Source organism: Oryzias latipes, chromosome 20 (genome assembly GCF_053564925.1).
Source record: "Oryzias latipes strain Hd-rR chromosome 20, Olatipes_Hd-rR_3.1".
Lineage (NCBI taxonomy): Eukaryota > Metazoa > Chordata > Actinopteri > Beloniformes > Adrianichthyidae > Oryzias > Oryzias latipes.
The window spans coordinates 26,726,219-26,744,775 of NC_136256.1; the positions used below are offsets into that span (position 1 = coordinate 26,726,219).

At 40.2% G+C, this 18,557-nt stretch overlaps 1 protein-coding gene across 2 annotated transcripts in view; it reads right to left on the minus strand.

The window, feature by feature from the left end:
- The window catches only part of cdh7a (cadherin 7a), a 215,533-nt gene that overhangs the window by 159,946 nt on the left and 37,030 nt on the right, over positions 1-18,557 (minus strand). The window contains exons 1-2 of one of the 2 annotated variants that reach the window (XM_023950079.2): positions 14,056-14,408; positions 10,215-10,744 (exon numbers count right to left, since the gene is read on the minus strand). In XM_023950079.2, the coding sequence (XP_023805847.1) occupies positions 10,215-10,448 (234 nt within the window). In that variant the 5' untranslated portion in view covers positions 10,449-10,744; positions 14,056-14,408. Of the gene's footprint in view, positions 1-10,214; positions 10,745-14,055; positions 14,409-18,557 lie in introns of those variants that run through there. The other variant, XM_078938306.1, reaches the window with a different exon arrangement.

An 18,557-nucleotide genomic window follows, 5' to 3' on the forward strand; every position in this document is an offset into this window, starting at 1 on the left:
CAAAGCGCATTTGGAGTACATCATTATCGGGCATTTTGCTGAGAAAAGTAAAAACAACCTGAAAGTGTTTTAATGGCCACCAGCAAAAAAGATTTGTTTTTGTTTTTCAAGAACAATTTCAGAGAAAAATGTTTTATTTTTATCTTGTTTAGCTTTACATGAACTGAACCACCCTTTACAAAAACAGGCGAGATGAAACTGCACCACGGTTCCCCGATACAGTAAACAAATCATGCAAAATTGCAGTAAAAGTATTTTATTTGTTTGGATGAGATGCCCTGATCTGGAGAGAAAATATTTCCACAAATGATTCTCACAGAAAGACAGAAAAACGGTCCGAAAACAGATAAATATATATATATATTTTTTTTATTTTTTCATTATTATTAACACAAAGGTTCATGGATGACTAATAATGCTGAAATGTAACACTAAAGTGAAGCCTGTCCTTCTGTAGCTTGAGGTATCAAATGTTGTAATTCCTCAAACGACCACTGGGGACAGTCTAATCAACCTGGAAGCAAACCTGTTCATGTTTATTGCTTTATTTTACATTCATTACAACTACGGGGGATTTAAATCAGTTGTGGTAATTTTATTAAGGGTCAGATGGTTGGTTAATTGAGGCATGTTTCTTTGATTGGCAGGTGGGACGATCCAATGGCCAACTTGACAAAATCTCATTTGTTTTCTCAAGTTCTGCACACCTAGATAAGCAAAGTGAAATCCATTTTTTTATATTTTATATTTTTTGGCGTTTATAATCCAAAGAGTGACATCAGAGATTCTCAATCTAGTTATCCATGCTTATTGGATCCCGTCCTAGAAAAAGTCGCACTTAGATTAACAAAATAAATAATATCTATGATGTATATTTTCCAGATCATTTTAGCATAAACCTTTACATATTCTTGTGATTTTCTTTGTCAATAAACCTGTTTTGTACACTGAAAATTCACAGGTTTGTTTGTTTGCTTAACCCTAAAGAAAATATTAAAATAATCCAGAATTTAATCCAGAAAAAAAACATCCATCCGAGCACCAATCATCAAGCTTTTAAGCTCAAAGTTTGTTGTTTTTTGGGGGGTCATTTCCCTCCTGACTGTCCAGACTGCAAACACACCTTTCCCTTCAAAAGCAGCAGCTCTCTCAATCCCAGATAAAATTGCTACTCATGACATCCTAATTGGTTTACCAGCTGCTGTTATACAATTACCCTTCCTCCTTTAACCTGAAAGAAGAAACCTGTTTTTGAAATGAGGTGCATGTTTTTCTGAAATAAGACAGCATCTCAAAGTGCAGAGGAATCCGATTTGAGGGCTAAAATGTTTGTCAGAATCAAATCTGCTGGAGTTTTAATAGACTTCAAGCTCTGGGTCCTGTCAGCGGCGGCAGATAATACAAAATGAATCAATCTCGGAACCCACTTGACATAATGAGCAACTCTCTGAGGGTTTCTAAGTTAAAGGAGACATCAGAGAGTCAGGGAAATTCAATATCTTTAGTGTTTCTTTGAAGAAAAACTTCGGATACTTTCCGATTCTTGTCCTGGCTTGTAGGGAAACCCTTTAAGTTTGATGGCAAGGCTCTCGATGTTCATGTTAAATATCAGGCCATGAAAAATGAGCATCTTTCGACTGTAATATGCTTCATGTCATTGTGAGAAGTTGCATTTGCACAAGGTCATAGCAGCCCCCTTATCATCTACCAATGTAGGCTTTAATACCACTCCAATATATTAAGAGATCTCTCAGAAAGTAAAAAGATCGGTCTTTAAAAACTCCTGATGAAGACATTTTAACCAGAAACAGTCACGGTTTGCTCGATTTTGTTTGAAACGTCTGAACTGTTCTGTGAAGCAAACTTAATTTGCACATGATGCAACCGACTGCAGGCCACTTGTGGAGGAAAAACTCTGCTTTAGCGTGGATTCCGAATACGTTTCTGCTCTACACGAGCTGTAAGACCTCTCCTGAAATATTTACGCTCAGACCTTTGGGGAAAGTCAGAAACTCGATACATCAGCACTTCTGGAAACCTGAGCAGCTCCATGTTCAGACAAAAAAACTCCAAACTTAAAATGCACAAAAACTTCCGCAACTGTTTCACCGCTACTTCGGCTGCCAACCCGCCTGCTTAATATTTTATAAAGATAGACTATTATGAGCAGTAACAAAGAGTATTTATTACAGCACAACCCCCTTACACAGTGATATAAAAGACACATTAAACAGCGCAAGAATCAGCATCTATGGCATTTGGCAAAAGAAAAAGAGGACAGAATACAACAGTTTCAAAAAATGCAACTTTTATTCTGACAAATGTTCCTTTATGATCCAGTTTTTCTACATTTATGCAGTAACAACTTGTCCTTTTTTTCAGAAACTGGTTCTTATGACAAAATTGGTTCTTTTATATGAGATGGACAATCCTTAGGTGAACCAGAACCTTTTTGTTCCCTCATTGCATCACAGCTTGACAGATGCAGGTTTTTAAAATGTTAAACAGTTCAAAAAAAAAAAAAAAAAAGAGCACAAAAATATACTTCCAAATCAATCAACCAATTATTTTATTTATTTTTTGCTAACTTGAACCTGGTTATAACTTGATTTGAAACTGCATTTCTTTATTTAATACTCAGACTTCTTAAATGTTTCTGGTGTAGAAAATGATTGCATGATTGTTTAATCCCTAAACAGGATCCAAGCCTTCAATACAACAGGGCATTGAAGGAGGGATGTATGGGGTCAAATCAGGATAAGTTTAACCTTTTGCCACTTTTGCTCGAGCTCTAGTGCTGATATATTTTCAACTACTGTAACTCTTCAACCATTTACTCAGAGTTACGGTACGTCACAGAGCGTGTGTTATTTAGGTGTCGCTGACGACGCCTCCAGTGTTAAAGGGTTAAAGTGGATAAAAGAAATTGTACGTTTCAAAAGTAGACATTGTAAACATGAATGAAAATGTTGTACATTTGAAAAAAATTAAATGGCAAATTTAATGCTTGAATTAAAAAAAATCATATTTCTTAAACTGTCACCAAATAAAAATAAAAAGATTTTTACATTTACTGTTTTATGATTTTAATTTTTTTTAACCTTTTCATCATCTTTGCTTTCAGTCCTCAGTTCAGAGTTTCAAATCTGAATGTTTGTTTTTGAAGCTGATTATAATTTTATGTAGAGGTGAGGGTTTGATGAAAATGAAAATTTTTAATTGAAATGGTGATTGGGTGTGAAGTTTTTGCAGATTTTTCTGACATTCTTTACATTTATTCATTATATTTTCGGCAAATTGACATTTCTTTCATGTTTAAAACTGTTTTTCACCTCAAGGTGATTCTGATTTGACCCTGTAGATTTGCAATTTTTTAGGGGGGGGGGGGGGGGTACATCTTAAAAAAATGCGACAGTTCACTCTTACTGTCCCTCATTGTACATGTGATTTTATTTCGACTGTTTTGTTTTTATTTAAGGGTGCTGCATGTCTATTCAATAAGGTCTCAAACTTAAAACATGGTTGATTTTTCTCTTCTGCATGCTGCACTGGGTGGGGTTATTGTGGGGAAAAAAACCTTCTCCTAAATCATCACTGCCATAAATTTTAGTAGATGATTGAGACACTAAGGGAGTAATTACTTGAATTTAGCAAGACGTCAAATTACTTTTGTCCAACAGCGGCAAAAATAAATGGCCAGAAGCAAGTTGTTAGAAAAAGTACATTTTTTAGTTTTGATTAGTTGAGACTCTTCTGGCTTTTTAAAAAGCAAAAAAAAGAAAAAAAAAAAAGAAAAAATCTCTCATTCTCTATATTTGAAGAATTTCAGCAGAAGCTAGTTAGCTTTTATGAGCATTATCAGTTTTTAAGGTTTATTTTTCCTAATTTAAAAAAAAGCAGTTGATCACGACCCAATCAGGATCAAATCTGAATTTAAATGTGAAAGAAATCAGAACGTCGGAGCATATGCAAATTTAGCAACCTGTTCCTACAAAACTGTTTCATCCACATTTAAAATGATGTGGCCTATGAGAACGGCTCTTTAAAAGCTACATTTAACACTGAGCCAAAATCCAAACGTGGGTAAAATTGTATTTTTCTAGATGTTATTTCAGTTGTTCCAGGTTTTTCTCCAACAAATCTTGGCCAGACAACTTCCAGGAGTCTTTCCCTGTTGCCAGGCAACTCTGAGCCAAGAAACAGCCCGCAACACATCCAACAAAGTAAACAAATGAGGAGAAAAGATGTTCATTAGTGGGCCTGAGTGGTTGGTGGAATTTGTTACTTTGCCATGTACGAGCTGTTTTTCTGTCTTCGTGCTGGTTCAAGTCTCATGTTTAATTGACAGACTCTTAAGTGCCATCAATATTTGCATCCTTTTAGACTAAAATATAGAAATACAATACTTTAACGCTTTAAAAAATAGGTTTATTTTGACTTTTAGGAGGTGTAAATCATGTTGCAGGAAAAAAAAATGTTTTAGACCGAAGACCATGAAGTTTTTTTTGTTTTTTTTGTTAACATGTTATTGTTGCATCTTTTAATGATGGACGACACACATAAAGAAAATTAAGGTAAAAATTGCATTTCTGAGTATTTCTTTATTCAAATCGTTGTGAATCAGGTGCAGACGAAATATGAAGATTGTATTTGTGATGGAAAAGAATGTGCTGGGTGGACCACAAGCTCCCTTCTGATAAATCCACTTGTAGACAAATACATGCCTTTGTTTTCCTCGACTGGTTCTAAACTGTACGGCTGGATATCGCCAATATCGCTCGCAGTTTTTGTTGCAGCAGTTAATGTTATATTGGGGGTGTGAGGGGCTGTAAGCTAGCAGGACAGCGTGTAAACAGAGAGCTTTCAGCAACTGGGAGGGGGTCGGGTTGCTGCAGGCCAACGGTCCTGCCCACAACTCGGAGTTGAACTTCTAATGAACTCCTGCCGCTCTGCAGAAACTGTCTCCTTGAAAATGACAGTTTTTTTCAAAATGTTGTCTAAAAGCAGAAAAATCATTAATAATTAAAAAATAAAAAACTGGGAACACTTTGAAAATTGATCAAAAGATGATCGGAGTGGTACTTTAAGACTTCTGACCCTCCTCTGGACAACCACTTGAACTGCATATCAAAAAGTCGGCCTATTTGTGTTGACTCCAGCCCCCACCCCAGGCTACGTCTTTTACACTATGAGAGCCCCATAGTGTAAACAACACCTCTGTCCCCTCACCTGCCCTGCTGATGACTCCCCTCTCTGCTCTTTTTATCCTCTTTGATTCCTCAGCTCAAATAAAGGCTTTCCCAACATCCCACGGGTCTCCATGAGCTCCCAACTATGTCAGAATCAGCCCCCCCACCCCATCCCCATCCCCTCCTGTCAGCTCGGATCACGCTCCTCTCTGCCTCAACAAGCTCACCACTCTCCAGCTGCTGCGCCGGTGTGTTTGTGGCACCAGCGAGAGCGAGCTATTGAGGCTGACCTTTACAGTGGTGCCCTGCGCTCTGTGATTCTAACCCAGCTGACAGTGAACGCCACGCGGAATGCTAATGAAGTGGATGTATAGCAGGAGGGTTTTGTTCACTCCAGCATTTTCATCTGTGGGATTAGCCTGCTGCCCGGGATGTGTACTGTTTGATTAACAAACTAAATTGCTGTCAGTCAGGAATTCACGACGTAAAAAACGTCCACATGGGACAAACAGGAAGGCATTTAAAGTCGTACTCCGATCATCTTTTTATCAATTTTTTAAAATGTACCCAGTGGTCTTTTTATTATAATTATGATTATTCAGCCATAGCCCAGCTTAAATGAGGAGAACAAAGACGTACATGGATCAGAATGGAGAGGAGCAGGGAGTTTGTGGTCCGCCCAGCGAATTTTTACATCACAATTATGTTCTTTTTTTCTTAAGGAAGACTCAGAAACACAATTTTAAGTTTACTTTTCTATGTCCTCCATCATAATAAAATGCCGCAATAATACTTGTGTGTTTTTTTAACATGTTCTGGAGCATTTAACTCACAATGGAGGGCATAAATAATAAAAAGAAATAAGATTAAAAGGCCTATATCATGCTAAACCAACTATTTTGAGCTTTTACGTGTATTATAATGTTAATTCTTCATGAACAACAACCCCAAAGAATTTTGATCGATTAACGCATCTCTGGACATTCCTCTAAAAACCACACAACCTCACATTGTGACATCACAAAGTGAGGAACCGCCCCTTCCAGGAAGAGTCTCCACTGCCAGCTCCCCCCCCAGGCTATCACACACTCACACACACACACACACTTTCTCTGTGGAGCTAGCGGTCTTCTGCAAAAAGACTTTACATTATATGCACGTAAATTTTTGCAAAAGTTCAGATGTTGTTTGTTTTCATGGGAAAAATGCAGACACACTGCTGAGGCTGGCTCTAGGTTGACGTCATTAAAGGTCAAAGGTAATTTTTATCCTATTTATGGATATAGTTTACTCTGAAAGACTTGAGAAAAGCATAATATCGGCCCTTTAAAATTGCATTTCTGATTATTTCTTTATTCAAATCATTGTGAAACAGGAACAGACAAACAAATGCTTTTAGTGGTTTAAAAAAACTTTTAGCACTGATTTAGGTGCTATAATCGGCAAGCTCCCTGCTCCTCTCCATGCTGCTGATCCGGCTTGTAGACAACTAGATCCATGTACTGTACATCCTGGTTTTGTTGTTTGAACTGGTCAAAACTGTACAATTGGATAGCTCTGCAGAAACTATGTCCTAGAAAATGCCCGTGTTTTTCCTTGTGCTAAAAACGGCATAATGGTAATAAAAAGACCACTGGGAACGCTATAAAATAGATCAAAAGATGATCAGAGCGGGACTTTAAAAATACCAAAAACAGGATTTTCTATCTTTAAGTTATGCAATAAGATGGTCATAAATGTTCTGCCCATCTTTAAAAGTATATTTAAAATAAAAATCTAGGTAAATCACACCAGAATCTGTCTCAGCCAGTGTTTTATTAAATTATTTTACTCAAGGGGATAATTTTGGGACAAGTCCATCAATACGTCACCTCATATGTGTCTGCGATGCGAGACACTGAAGTCACATCAGCCTCACAAAAGTCAAAGCACAGAAAATGAAACTAAAATTTAAAGCGACTCCTCTAATGCATTAATAAAACAGAGATCATAAACATTGCCTTGGCACAAAGCTTATTCAGCAGATGCTTTGCAAATGTTTAGTCACACAAACGCCCGGCAGAAAACGTTAATCACATCCTGTTTACTGGAACTAAAAGTGTTTGCTAAGTGGCCGACTTGCCGCGGCGTTTTCCCTTGTTTACATACACGCGTCACCGATGTGTTGCAGAGGCTGTTTAGCTAGTTTGAGGTTCCTTTTTAACGTATATTTCCGCCGGCTGGATGTGACTGCGGCTGATTCCGGGCCAGTACACTTACCCGAGGCTGAGTGCCAAGGCGTAATGAGACATTTGGTTGTGAAATTCAGAATCTGACAGAATGCATTAAAGCCAAGCAGACTGCAGATGCAAAGGAGAAGCCGGGCCAAAATGATGACTTCCCATTTCCTACCTCACTGTATCATTTCCCTCGCTTCCAGTCACACCAATGACCAAATTGTGCTGTGACTGTGCCTTTTGTCTGGACACCCATTGCTATTGTTAGTCATTTTTGATGACAAAAGCAATTACCAGTCGTGCCACTCTGATGTTTTTGCTTGCAAATTTAGAGCTGAGCATGAAAAACAAGTTGCAACTTCAGGCTTCATAAAAAGTCTCTTCTGTTGAGGCCGTTTTCTCGACAGGAAAGGACCTTTCCATGTCACCGATGGTCAGTGTGTCCACCCTGGATGCTTTACTGCTGCAGTGCATCCTTTTGGTACCAAACAAATGTTTTCCTTGGGTGACAATCATGATCTGAGCAAACAAATAACGTCTCCACCTCCAGGGCAGCCTGCTGTTCCAAAAGAACCAGGCCTTTATGTTTCTGGAAAAGTGACATTGAGCCTGCTACCAGGTCAGATGTAAAGGTGGAGCCAGTCTGAATTCCTTACACTCCTACTGCGATATATTTTTTTTTTTTATTGACCTCAACCAGAAGACTTCAAAGCCACAAAACAAAAGACTAATCAATAAAATGAAACAAGCAAAAAAAAAAAGCAGAAAGACAAACCAAACCAAAGGAGAGCCTCTTAGAGAGATTGCAAATAAATTTGTGTATACTCCATGTGGATAAGCAGATCTCAACTGCACATCTATGAATAAGTAATCAGCCTGTTTCCATCCTTCAGGATTTACCAACAAGAAATGCAATCAGATACAAGAAAGTGAAAAAAGGAGAGGTACTTGAAATTCCTACATGAGGTGCTGGCCTTTTTGTGTTTATGTATTAACTTATTAACATTCAAATAGCAAAAACAAATGTTGGAAATGGTAGAGATCCACACAAACAACCACATTTCCATGAACCATCGTTGAAACCCCGGGTATAAAAAGATCTGATGTTTCATATCGGACACTTGGATTGACCCTCTTCTGAACTATCAAGTATGCTCATTCCTCATATTTTGTCCCCCTCCCCTCCCCTACACATCCTTCTGGCATAGAGGAGTGTGAAACAATGGGACAGTCAAAAGTATCCTAATTCCAGCTGGAGGCACTAATCCGGTTCAGGCGGCGAGGAAATGGGCTTGCAAGAACAGACCCGGCAAATACTGCAGATGAGGATGATTATCCTGCATATGAGCGGAAAGATGAAAACTAATTTAATAATAAGACCAGAAAATTCTCAGAGATAATGGGGATCTAGAGACCAATCTGAGCCCCATCTGGCTCGCGCTGCATGCTCTAGTGCTTTTTTTTTTTTCCAGCAGGAGCTGTCCATTACAACTGTGGTGCTGAAACTGAGAATCGCTTTGAATATACTGAATCGCAACATTATAACAAAAGAAAGTATTATTTAATTTTGTCTAGAGGATCATTTTGGCTCTTTTGGTTGAAAATTGCTCTTTTTCTTGCTGAAAAGACTTATTTGATCCATTCTTTACTGGCAGAAGTTCATTTTGTCCTGGCGCGTTTGATGGAAGCATGTGCTGCTTTGTCAGTTTATAAATAATAAATGTTAGATAATTTATTGTAGAACAACATTAATTAGTCTCACACGTTTTTGAAAACCAAACTACAGATACTTTTTACTTAATTTTCTTTTTTTTTCTTTATTGGGAAACCACCCTCTAGTGGCCATTTAAGGAACTACATCATTTGGTTTTTCTGCGTTTGTGTTCAGAAAGGGGAGGTGCGGGTTTTGTCTTAACAAAAACTGAGATCACAGTGGTAACATTTGCGGGGATTTTAACATTTAACCTGTAATGAGTGTTTTTTACTTGAATTTAAACATTTCTGTTATGTTTCTCCTATTTTTCTTTTTTATATATTCTGACAGCAGCACTCATTTCTACCAGAGCCTAACAATGAAAAGGCCTTAAATGACTTACATTGGAGCTGTTTAGAGCTTTCCAGCTTTTAGATAAAATAGTAACCATCATGTTTGTGTAAATATCAGTTAATTCAAGTAAACTAATTTACTTTTTAACGTCATGTTCATTAGTTCAAATGTTTAGAAATCCTGTTGAAGTTTGTTCTGGTTTACTAAAAAAACTGAATCCATTTCTCATTCCTTATTTGCTTTTTTTTATTTAGTTTTTTTAGTATTGTTTTTTCTTAGAGGAAAATGTTCACTTAAGTGCACCCAGAAGTGAACTATGTCCTCTGTCTTTTACTTAAATGTCACTGGAAGAGTCCCAAACCTTTTTTTCTGAACTATCAAAAATGATATTTCTTCTACTGATTCACTTGGATATTTCCAGAACACCTTGATGCAGCACAAGGGCAATTTTACTTTGTGAAGATTTTTGAAGAAATCTATTCGTATTTTCAAAAGGATTGTCTCAAAGTTCTCTCCTCAGTCTGCTCCAATCTTTGCTTATGTGTTGCCTTTTTGCTACAACTGTGAGATTGTGAAGAATCTTATAATTTTCTGATTATGCAGCTCATCATAATAAAAAAAAGTATTTAAAACAGCATTATGTTGATGCTTTTAACCACACACAGACTGCACTGCATCTGATTTCTTTGTGTTCTAGTGCTTGCATCAACTCCTGGTTAAACCGTGATAACACTGACTCCCTCACAGTCACGGATCACTTACCTTGCCAACATAGAGTGGTTCATTTCCTGTGTACTCTTCCAATACGAAGAACTGGTTCCATACCCAGCTGCGTTTGTGTCTTTGCTGAACCTCCCAGGGGTCTGGATCAGACGGAGGGGACTTGTCCGGATCCCCCGAGCGGGAATTCAGTCCCCAGCAGCTCCCGCTCTGTGAGACAAACAGGAGCGCCACGAGGGCCAGAGCGCTGCGAATGCCTGAGCAACGCCGACCCATCGTGTGGGCCTCCGTCCAAGAAAGCAGGCAAACCAGAAGAGGAGCAAAATGGAAAGCTTAAATGTCAAAACCTTCAGGGTTTTATCCACACTGACCCCGCCTTTCACCAGAACACGGGAGCAGTCAGACCCTGGAACAAGCTCTGCATTTCTGCTGCGTTGCTCTTCTTTTTGTCTGATTGGAGCCTAAAAGCGGGATAATTCCTGCCACTTCCAAGCCAGAGAGTTGACATTAAAGCTGGCAAAGAGGGTTACTGGTGACTTGAGGCTTCAACACAGGCCCTTTGTAACTGTCACCTATCAGAGTAAAAAGAGGGGGGGGGGGCAGAGAGGAGACAATAGAGAAAGAAGTGTCAGCAGAATTGCCTTCATGACCGCTGTCTCTACAGAAGCAATGTGGCTTTTTGATACGATGATGATGACAGTTTTCACAAATCATAGGGGCACTGGCAAAACCAATGAGGAGGCACTCACACATACACACAAGGGGGGGGGGGGGGGGGGGGGGGATCAGGCAAGGTCAAAAAGTTAATAAAGGTAAAAATGGAGGGAAAACAGCCTGGGAATTCAAACAAAGACAGAATAACAATGGGAAACCCCTGCATTTTCCCCTCATCAGTGTCATTATTTTGTCAAAATTAAGTCTGCATGAGACCGCCGAGGCGCTCCGACGCTAACAGGCCACATGATCTGTGCGGCCAGCTCCCGTCATTGGATTAAAAATAAATCAGAGCTGTCAGCAGCACGAAGGCCCGGCCGCTCCTGACCTCTACTCTGAGCGGGGGAGCGTAGCCCAATTCCAAAGCATGCTAGAGGGGGGGGATCCGTCGCTCTGCCGCCCGCCGCATTGTGACAGACCCCCCCACCCAAGATGCCAGAACATGACGACTTGTCAGAGCGGAGGAAGGCATCAGCTCTCGACAGACAACGTTGGTCATGTCACAACACACCCTGGCAGCACTCGAGCAGTTCCATGAACTTCTTATTGTTGCTGCTATTATCTGTCTGATTCGAGGCGCGACAGAGACTTTAACTGAATCGGAAGTTGAGGGGGAGTTTTTTTTCTGCTCATATTTATTTCCTCTCTGACCTCTCTTTGTCTCTCCTCTATGTAGAGTATTGGCAGGGCCCTGGATGAGGAAGGTAATTGCTTTGGCATACAGTGACCTCCTTCCCACACAAATTCCTTTATTTTACTTTCTCCTCGCTCCTCCAAGCAAAACCTTAATAAAAACATCCTGTGGAAGCGATCCGTGGTGCTTATAGCCACAGGAAAGTCATTAGCCAGCGCTAATTATTAATACAGGAATAAATCACAGCTGCGTGATTGTCACCTCTGCAGAAGGTCTTGGCGAGGAGCTTCCTAAAAGGGTATTTTAAAACCCCCATGTTTGTGGGCACACACATTAGCTCACATGTTCAAAGCCTCAATAGACTGGTTTGACGGTGGAGGTGGAAGTGGAGCAGAACTGGCTGCAGGGCAGCATGGCTGGGGGTTGTAGAGCTGTGGGACAGCAGATCTGCACATGGGTCAGCTTGAGCCAATTGAATGTGTGTCATTTAGCTTAACCCCCCCCCTCCAATTCAGCACATGGTGAGAGTTGGACATAAAAGCATGCAGGTGCAACTGCCATATCTGCCAGATAGGTCTTTTTGGATCAAGAAATTAATGGTTTGGTTAACTGATCACGCCAGAAGTTTAAAATAAACTGTTTTCCCTCAAAAAATGTATGTTTTTCTAATTTCAGGAAGAATTTTGCGTCAAATCTGAATGAGTTGACCTCACTGTTGTCTTTTCTTTCTCCTGTTACTTATTTATTGTCAATCAAAAATGTCTTAATGCCAGTTAAAAATAAGTAGAAACCCAACAAAACGCACGATTCCACATGACTCCCTACCTCAGGAAACATTAAAATCAAAAGAAACGCCTTTAGTTTTGCTCTTTGTGATTAAAAATTTTGTATTTATATAACTTTTGATGATAAAATAGTCCATTATGGCATTCTCAAAAGCAGATAATACCTTTAATTTTATAAACAGCATGGGTTAACCTGCCAGTCTGGAAGTCTTTACAGAAATGTTCTGCCAAATCCCATAAACGCCTCTAGTTTTCGTTCCTGCAGAGAAAAAGTGTTTTCTTATCTTTTCCTCATATTCAGAAATCTCCCCGCAAAATATCAGCAGTGTGTTGACTCAGTCTGGCACTGTGAGCCTTTCAGAGCGAATAGAGACCATATTGGACTGCCTGTGGAGACTCATTGCTGGCCAGTGTCAAAGTGATGGCGCTAAATTAAGTGAAAATGTGAGACAAAGCTGTGAATGTAAAGCCTCCCAGTCCTCTGTGGGCTCTGTTTCCCTTCCACACTGCGCTGTAATCCCATTTGCCAGTCTCACAACAGGATTACAAGCAGCACAGCGCTCAGTAACCAATCACACGCTTTCTCTCATCCATATTCCCCTGAGAAGACACGCTAGAAAACACTGCAGAAACTTCTAACTGCAGTTAATTACGGTTTGAGACGTTTCATTTAAACTATTAGAACGTTTTGGACAATTTCTTAGCAAAAAAAAAACAAAGATGGACATTGTGTTTTTAAAGCTTTATTTCATCAAAAGGGGAAAGAATTTGAGGATTTGGGAAATGAATAAATGTCCAAAAATTAATGAATAAAGCAATAAATATAGGCTATATCTGATAAAAATATATTTTAATTGGATTAGACAGTGACTGACACAGAGATTAAAACCCCAAATTTTCCTTTCTCTGAGCATCAAGCACGCAAACTTTTTTTAAAGGTTGTTTTATTCCCCTAAAAACATAAAACGTTTAAAATATCTTTTAAATAAATTCACAAAAATCTGTTAAACTCATTTATGCTGATGTCAAAGAACATTTTCTCCTCAATATGGTCACTTCAGGGCAGAGAGAATTAGTCACAGACTTCTCTTGTTTCCAAATTGCAATCAATCCAAAATTAAGAAACTGGAACAACAGCAGTTTTACGCATCAGCTCCCTAAAATCTGGGCAAAGACTGTGCTTTCTCTAAAGTCCCCATCCGTTTTTTGGACTGAAAATAAGTTGAAGGCTGATTCCTCCATCACTGCGGACAGAACCAGGTTTTCTGCTCACTTCTGAGCTCAGTGATATAAATCAGCAGGTAGAGCCGTTCCCCAGTGTGACCCGGCTGTTTGAACCCCCCTGTTGGGAATCAATCACTGCGCTGCCAACACCTGCACGCCGCAGAAAAAGTTTGCGGTGCGCACCTGCGCCTAATCGATAACAGAGAGGCATTCCCTCGTAGGGATAAAAAAAAGCAAGCACTAATGTCGCTGATCGAGTATGCATCTTCCCAAGTTTAGAGGGGAAAAAACTCCGCATGAAACATGACAAACGCGCGCAACGAGGGCGCCGACAGTAAACATCTCTGTGCGCGAGCGCCGCAGGAACCATGTGTCCGCGGAATACTAATGACAGGATCAGCGGTGGCACAACAGCAGAGCCAAGCCCACAATCACTTCATTGTGGCGCACATTTGCGTAAAAAAAGGAAATCAATGTGAAAAAATTACGCGCATCCTTGAACTTGAAGTCTGTTGGATTTACTCACCTAAGGCAAAACTTCACAGATGCACTGATGGCGTCTGCTCGTAAAAGTTGGGCTTTTTCTACTATCCATGCGCGCCACAGAAGAAGAAAAAAGATTTTCTGCAAAGGTGGAGTTTGGAAGTTGTGCTGATTTTAGTCCTGGTGTCCAAAGCAGGGCGGCAGGATCGCGCGTACATGCTCACCCTGAGCAGGGATGTGGCAACTCTGATTCTCTTTCCCTTCTGTCTCAGCTCTCCTCTCTCCCTCCCTCTCCCATCTATCCTGCGCAGTGGCGCTTCTGTGCAGGGAACCCCAGCTGCAGGCTTTGGGTTTAGGTCTACATCCTCATTGTAGCGGCAACTGGGGACGCGCAGCATTAAACGGTTCTCTGACTGGAGAGGATGGAGCCTATCCCTACAGTTCTGACCAAAATAAGTTGACGAGGAAGGAGCCAAAGACGCACGCGGCGCTTGGCAGAAGACATAAAATCCCAACCTGCCAAGTTTGTTGGCAGCAGATGGCACGTGTGTTAAATGAAAGCTTTGGTGGCGAAAAGAAAATCCGCGCAAAATTCTTGACATCTTCAACCAGTGAGAGAAATCAAGCATCATTTTTCCCACTTTAACCCTAAAACCTCAACAAATCCTGCAAGTTGGAGCTTACATTGATGTATGTTAAAGTAAATTGTCCTCCTTAGGCTTTCTTTTTTTTAAATTTTTTCCCTGGCTGCTCTAAAACTCACTAATATTTAATCATTCCAGTGCGTGTCCACATTCAGGCAGCACTGGTCTTGTTTTTTCTGCCCAATTAGCAGCAGGAAAAAAAAGCTCCCAGTGACAAGAATTCAGCTTTTGGTTGCTCCTTCCAACTTACAGCACCTCTACACTTCCAGACCTCTGAGAATAATAGTTACACACCTAATTAGCTCCAGCAGAACAACATTGTGCACCAAGTTTTCAGTTAATACCGCAAAATCTTTCAAAAATATGCCAGAATCTTTGTTTTTGTTTTTTTTCAATAAAGAAGTTTCAACCAACAGATTTTTCAGAGAAAAAAATCTGATTTCACAGCCATTAATCATGGATGGATTGTAAATTACATTACAACAGTGCAGCACCTTTTGTCTCCTCTGCTAGGATGGGAGTACTGACCCAAACCAAAAGAAAGAGCAGCCTCTATCTGTCATACCTGGAAGAGCAGCTGGCATCACTGAAATTCAAGACCGAAGCTGCTGCAAAACCTGCAGGGGGGTTGATGTCAAGACAATAGAGGGGAGGAGAGAATAGAACAGGACTCAGGAAGAGCTGGACTGAAAGGATGGCCAGAGGGAGAGTGGTGTCAATAGAGGAAGCGGTGAAGAGGAGGAGAAAAGGGAGGTTTATTGCAGGAAGAGGAGAAGAAGGGGAGAGCGGCAGCAGCTCAGCAGAGAGAGTTATTTAATTGGAGACTGACATTGGGAGCTTGGCTCGTCAGCTCTTCCCCATCAATCACTCGTGGCCAAGAGATGCCAGGGGTTACGTGGCCTGTGTTCTGCTCCCCCAGGGTCCCTCAGCCGACCCCCAGTGTTTAACCGCCATGCCTCCCCCATGCTCTTCCTAACCCAACCCCCCATCAAGATGTCCTGGCCTCCACTCACCTGGACCACAGTTGTCTGTTCCCTTGTGATGGGTCTTTTTGTTCACACGCTAACAAGGAAAACGGGGAACTTTAGCTTAAGACGGGCCATTCATGAAAAACCACGTCCAAGGACGACGACTGCATTTTCCATGTGCTGTAGGTATTCTCACAATGAACAAGCACACAATGAAAGATATTTTATTTGTACTGATGGAAACAAATTGCATATATGTGAGTTTAGACACAGTATGTTGGTCAATGGGTTGAAGGTTTTTTTTCTTCCTGTGCTCATTAAAAAGAACGTCGACTGTTTTCAATGTCTCACTATTTTTACGATTGTAAAATCAGAGATTTTTTTTTTTTTTATCAGACAAGTTTCAGCAAATTTATCCTACATAATACATTAGTTTCTTTTGTGACAATGCAATGTTTTTGAATTTTTTATGACTATTTGGTGTTCCTAATATTACTTGTTGGAAGAGGTGAAAGGGAGGAGAAAGGGGAGGTTTATTGTTTGCTTTTTAATATCTATCTATCTATCTATCTATCTATCTATCTATCTATCTATCTATCTATCTATCGGTCCGTCCGTCCGTCCGTCTGTCCATCGATCCATCCATCCATCTATATATATATATATATATATATTTTTTTTTTTCCCAAGATGATGACTTTTATTTTTGGTTTTATTTATCTTTTGCTTTGAACTTTGATTCATATTTATTTTGTGTGATTTCGTCCAACGGAGTGATTAATATGTGGAGCTGGTGGTGTGTATTTTCGTGTGAGTCTGCGCACGCTGCGCTAAGTTGTTTATTTCATTATTTTTTTCTTGTTTCTCATCTACTTTGTAAACGTCTGACACAGAGGACCCTCTTGAAAACGAGATGTTGCATGTCAAGGGGCTTATCCTCCTGTTCAATACATAAATAGTGGTTAACAGATTGAATAGTTGTCTACAAGACTTTTGAGAAAAAGTTTTGATTTGTTTGCCTCGTTTATAACCCTTGTGCTATCTTAGATGACCCCACCCTTCCATTGACGTGTTCTCCCTACCAAGAAAAAGGTGGAAAGATTTCATGTAATCCATGGCCACCAGTGAAGATCACAAATCATTGAAGAAAAAAGGTTCAGAGCACTGTCTAGTGGGTCTAGATGACCCAACTCCCATTGGTAAAGTGCCTAGGATAGCACAAGGGTTACAGGATTAATAAAAGATAATTGTTGACTATTTTATTAGATCGGGTCTCTTTTAAAAGGGCTTAACCAATTGTTAATCCATCCATCTTTGGAACTCGCTGAATTATTTTCGGGGTCACTGGGTTGCTGGAGCCAATGTAGCTCCTGTTGGGTGAAGGTGGGGTAAACCCTGAAGACGCCTGTTGCAGGGCCACATACACACAATCACACATAGAGGACAATTTAGAAAAATGAATTCATCTGTGAAGCATGCTTTTGGATTGTGGGAGGAAGCCGGAGAAGTCGAGAACTCTAACTGCTACAACACCACGCAGCCCTATTGCAGTTTAAAAAATTAACCTTCAGATAGTAACATTTCTTTTTCAGAAGACTAATTCTAAAATTTGCTCTGCTAAAAGATTTGATATTTGACACGTTGTCTAGTTTTCTGTTCATATTTTTTTAAGTGTGTGCCTCTCAGCTTTAATGAAGACAGAAAACCTTTATATTATTGTTTCAAAACCACAGAGAAGGAAGTGTCTGTGACCACAAAAATAGTCACAGCATCAAGGGATGTTTCATATCCTGCTATGTTCTCCAACCACTCACACACTTTTACCTGTATGGTGTGCTAAAAGGGCACACCAAATCCTCATTTCATCTGAGTGGTCCCATCCGGTCTGGTCTGGTCAGGTCCATTCTGGTATTTTGAGTGTTTCCATTAAAAATTGGACGCATTAAGCCGGACCGAACCGTAACCATTTTTGGGCCCCCGTTGGTTGTAGGTCCGTAGAAAAAGGGTACAGACCAGTTAGGGCTCAGCTACTGTTGTCACACAATTACGACAAAAGAAAGCGCAAAACCAGCACTTGCGTATTCCTATTTGCCGCCCGCAATCTTCTCTAAAACACTAAGTGACTTGTATGTACAAAGTACCAAAAGCCAAGCGGGGAAAAAATGAGCTGCTGGATGACCTCAATTGTTGTTGTTTTTGATAGCGTCCCTCTTGCTGTAGTCGCACTACTATGACTTGAAGCTGTGGGATATGTGTACACCCCGCATGCACTGCCTGAATTGCCTGGACCATTCTAAACCACACCGGACCGTACCACTCAGGGGTAACAAGGCTCAAAACAACAGTTAAGTGTTTTCACACTCTTGTCTGCTTTGTCAAACCTGCTCAGCTTATTTTTCTTCTTCTTTTATTGTCCAACAAACCCTAAAATGCTTCATCTAGGCTCAGCACACACATAAGGGCATAAAAGAAACAACTCTGCAGTTGCATAACCTGGATAAATTATCCATCTGACATCTCGCTGGATGCATCAGGAAAACATCAGGCAGTGTTCAGGGAGACTTGGCTTTGGGCAACATTTGAGCCTTTCCCAAGATGTGATCAGTACAATCCAGCCAAAATAATAAAGAAATGCTTAGTGAGTGGGCACCAGTACCGACATTCTGGAGCAGCCAAGCCAGACCTTTGGGCCAATCGGTTCAATTTGTGCTGGAAGCCAGACTCCGCAGACGCTGAAGAAAAACCTTAAAAACCCATTAAATGCTGCCAAAAAGAAGTCACCCAACATCCCACTCATCTTTGCTGCCAAATTCATACATTGCACTTAGACATTTGCCATTGATTTTAATTGGATTTTTTCGAATTTTTAAATAAAATTTTGGGGGGGGATCAGTAATGTACAAAGGTTTAAAAGTATGATTTTAATAAAGTTT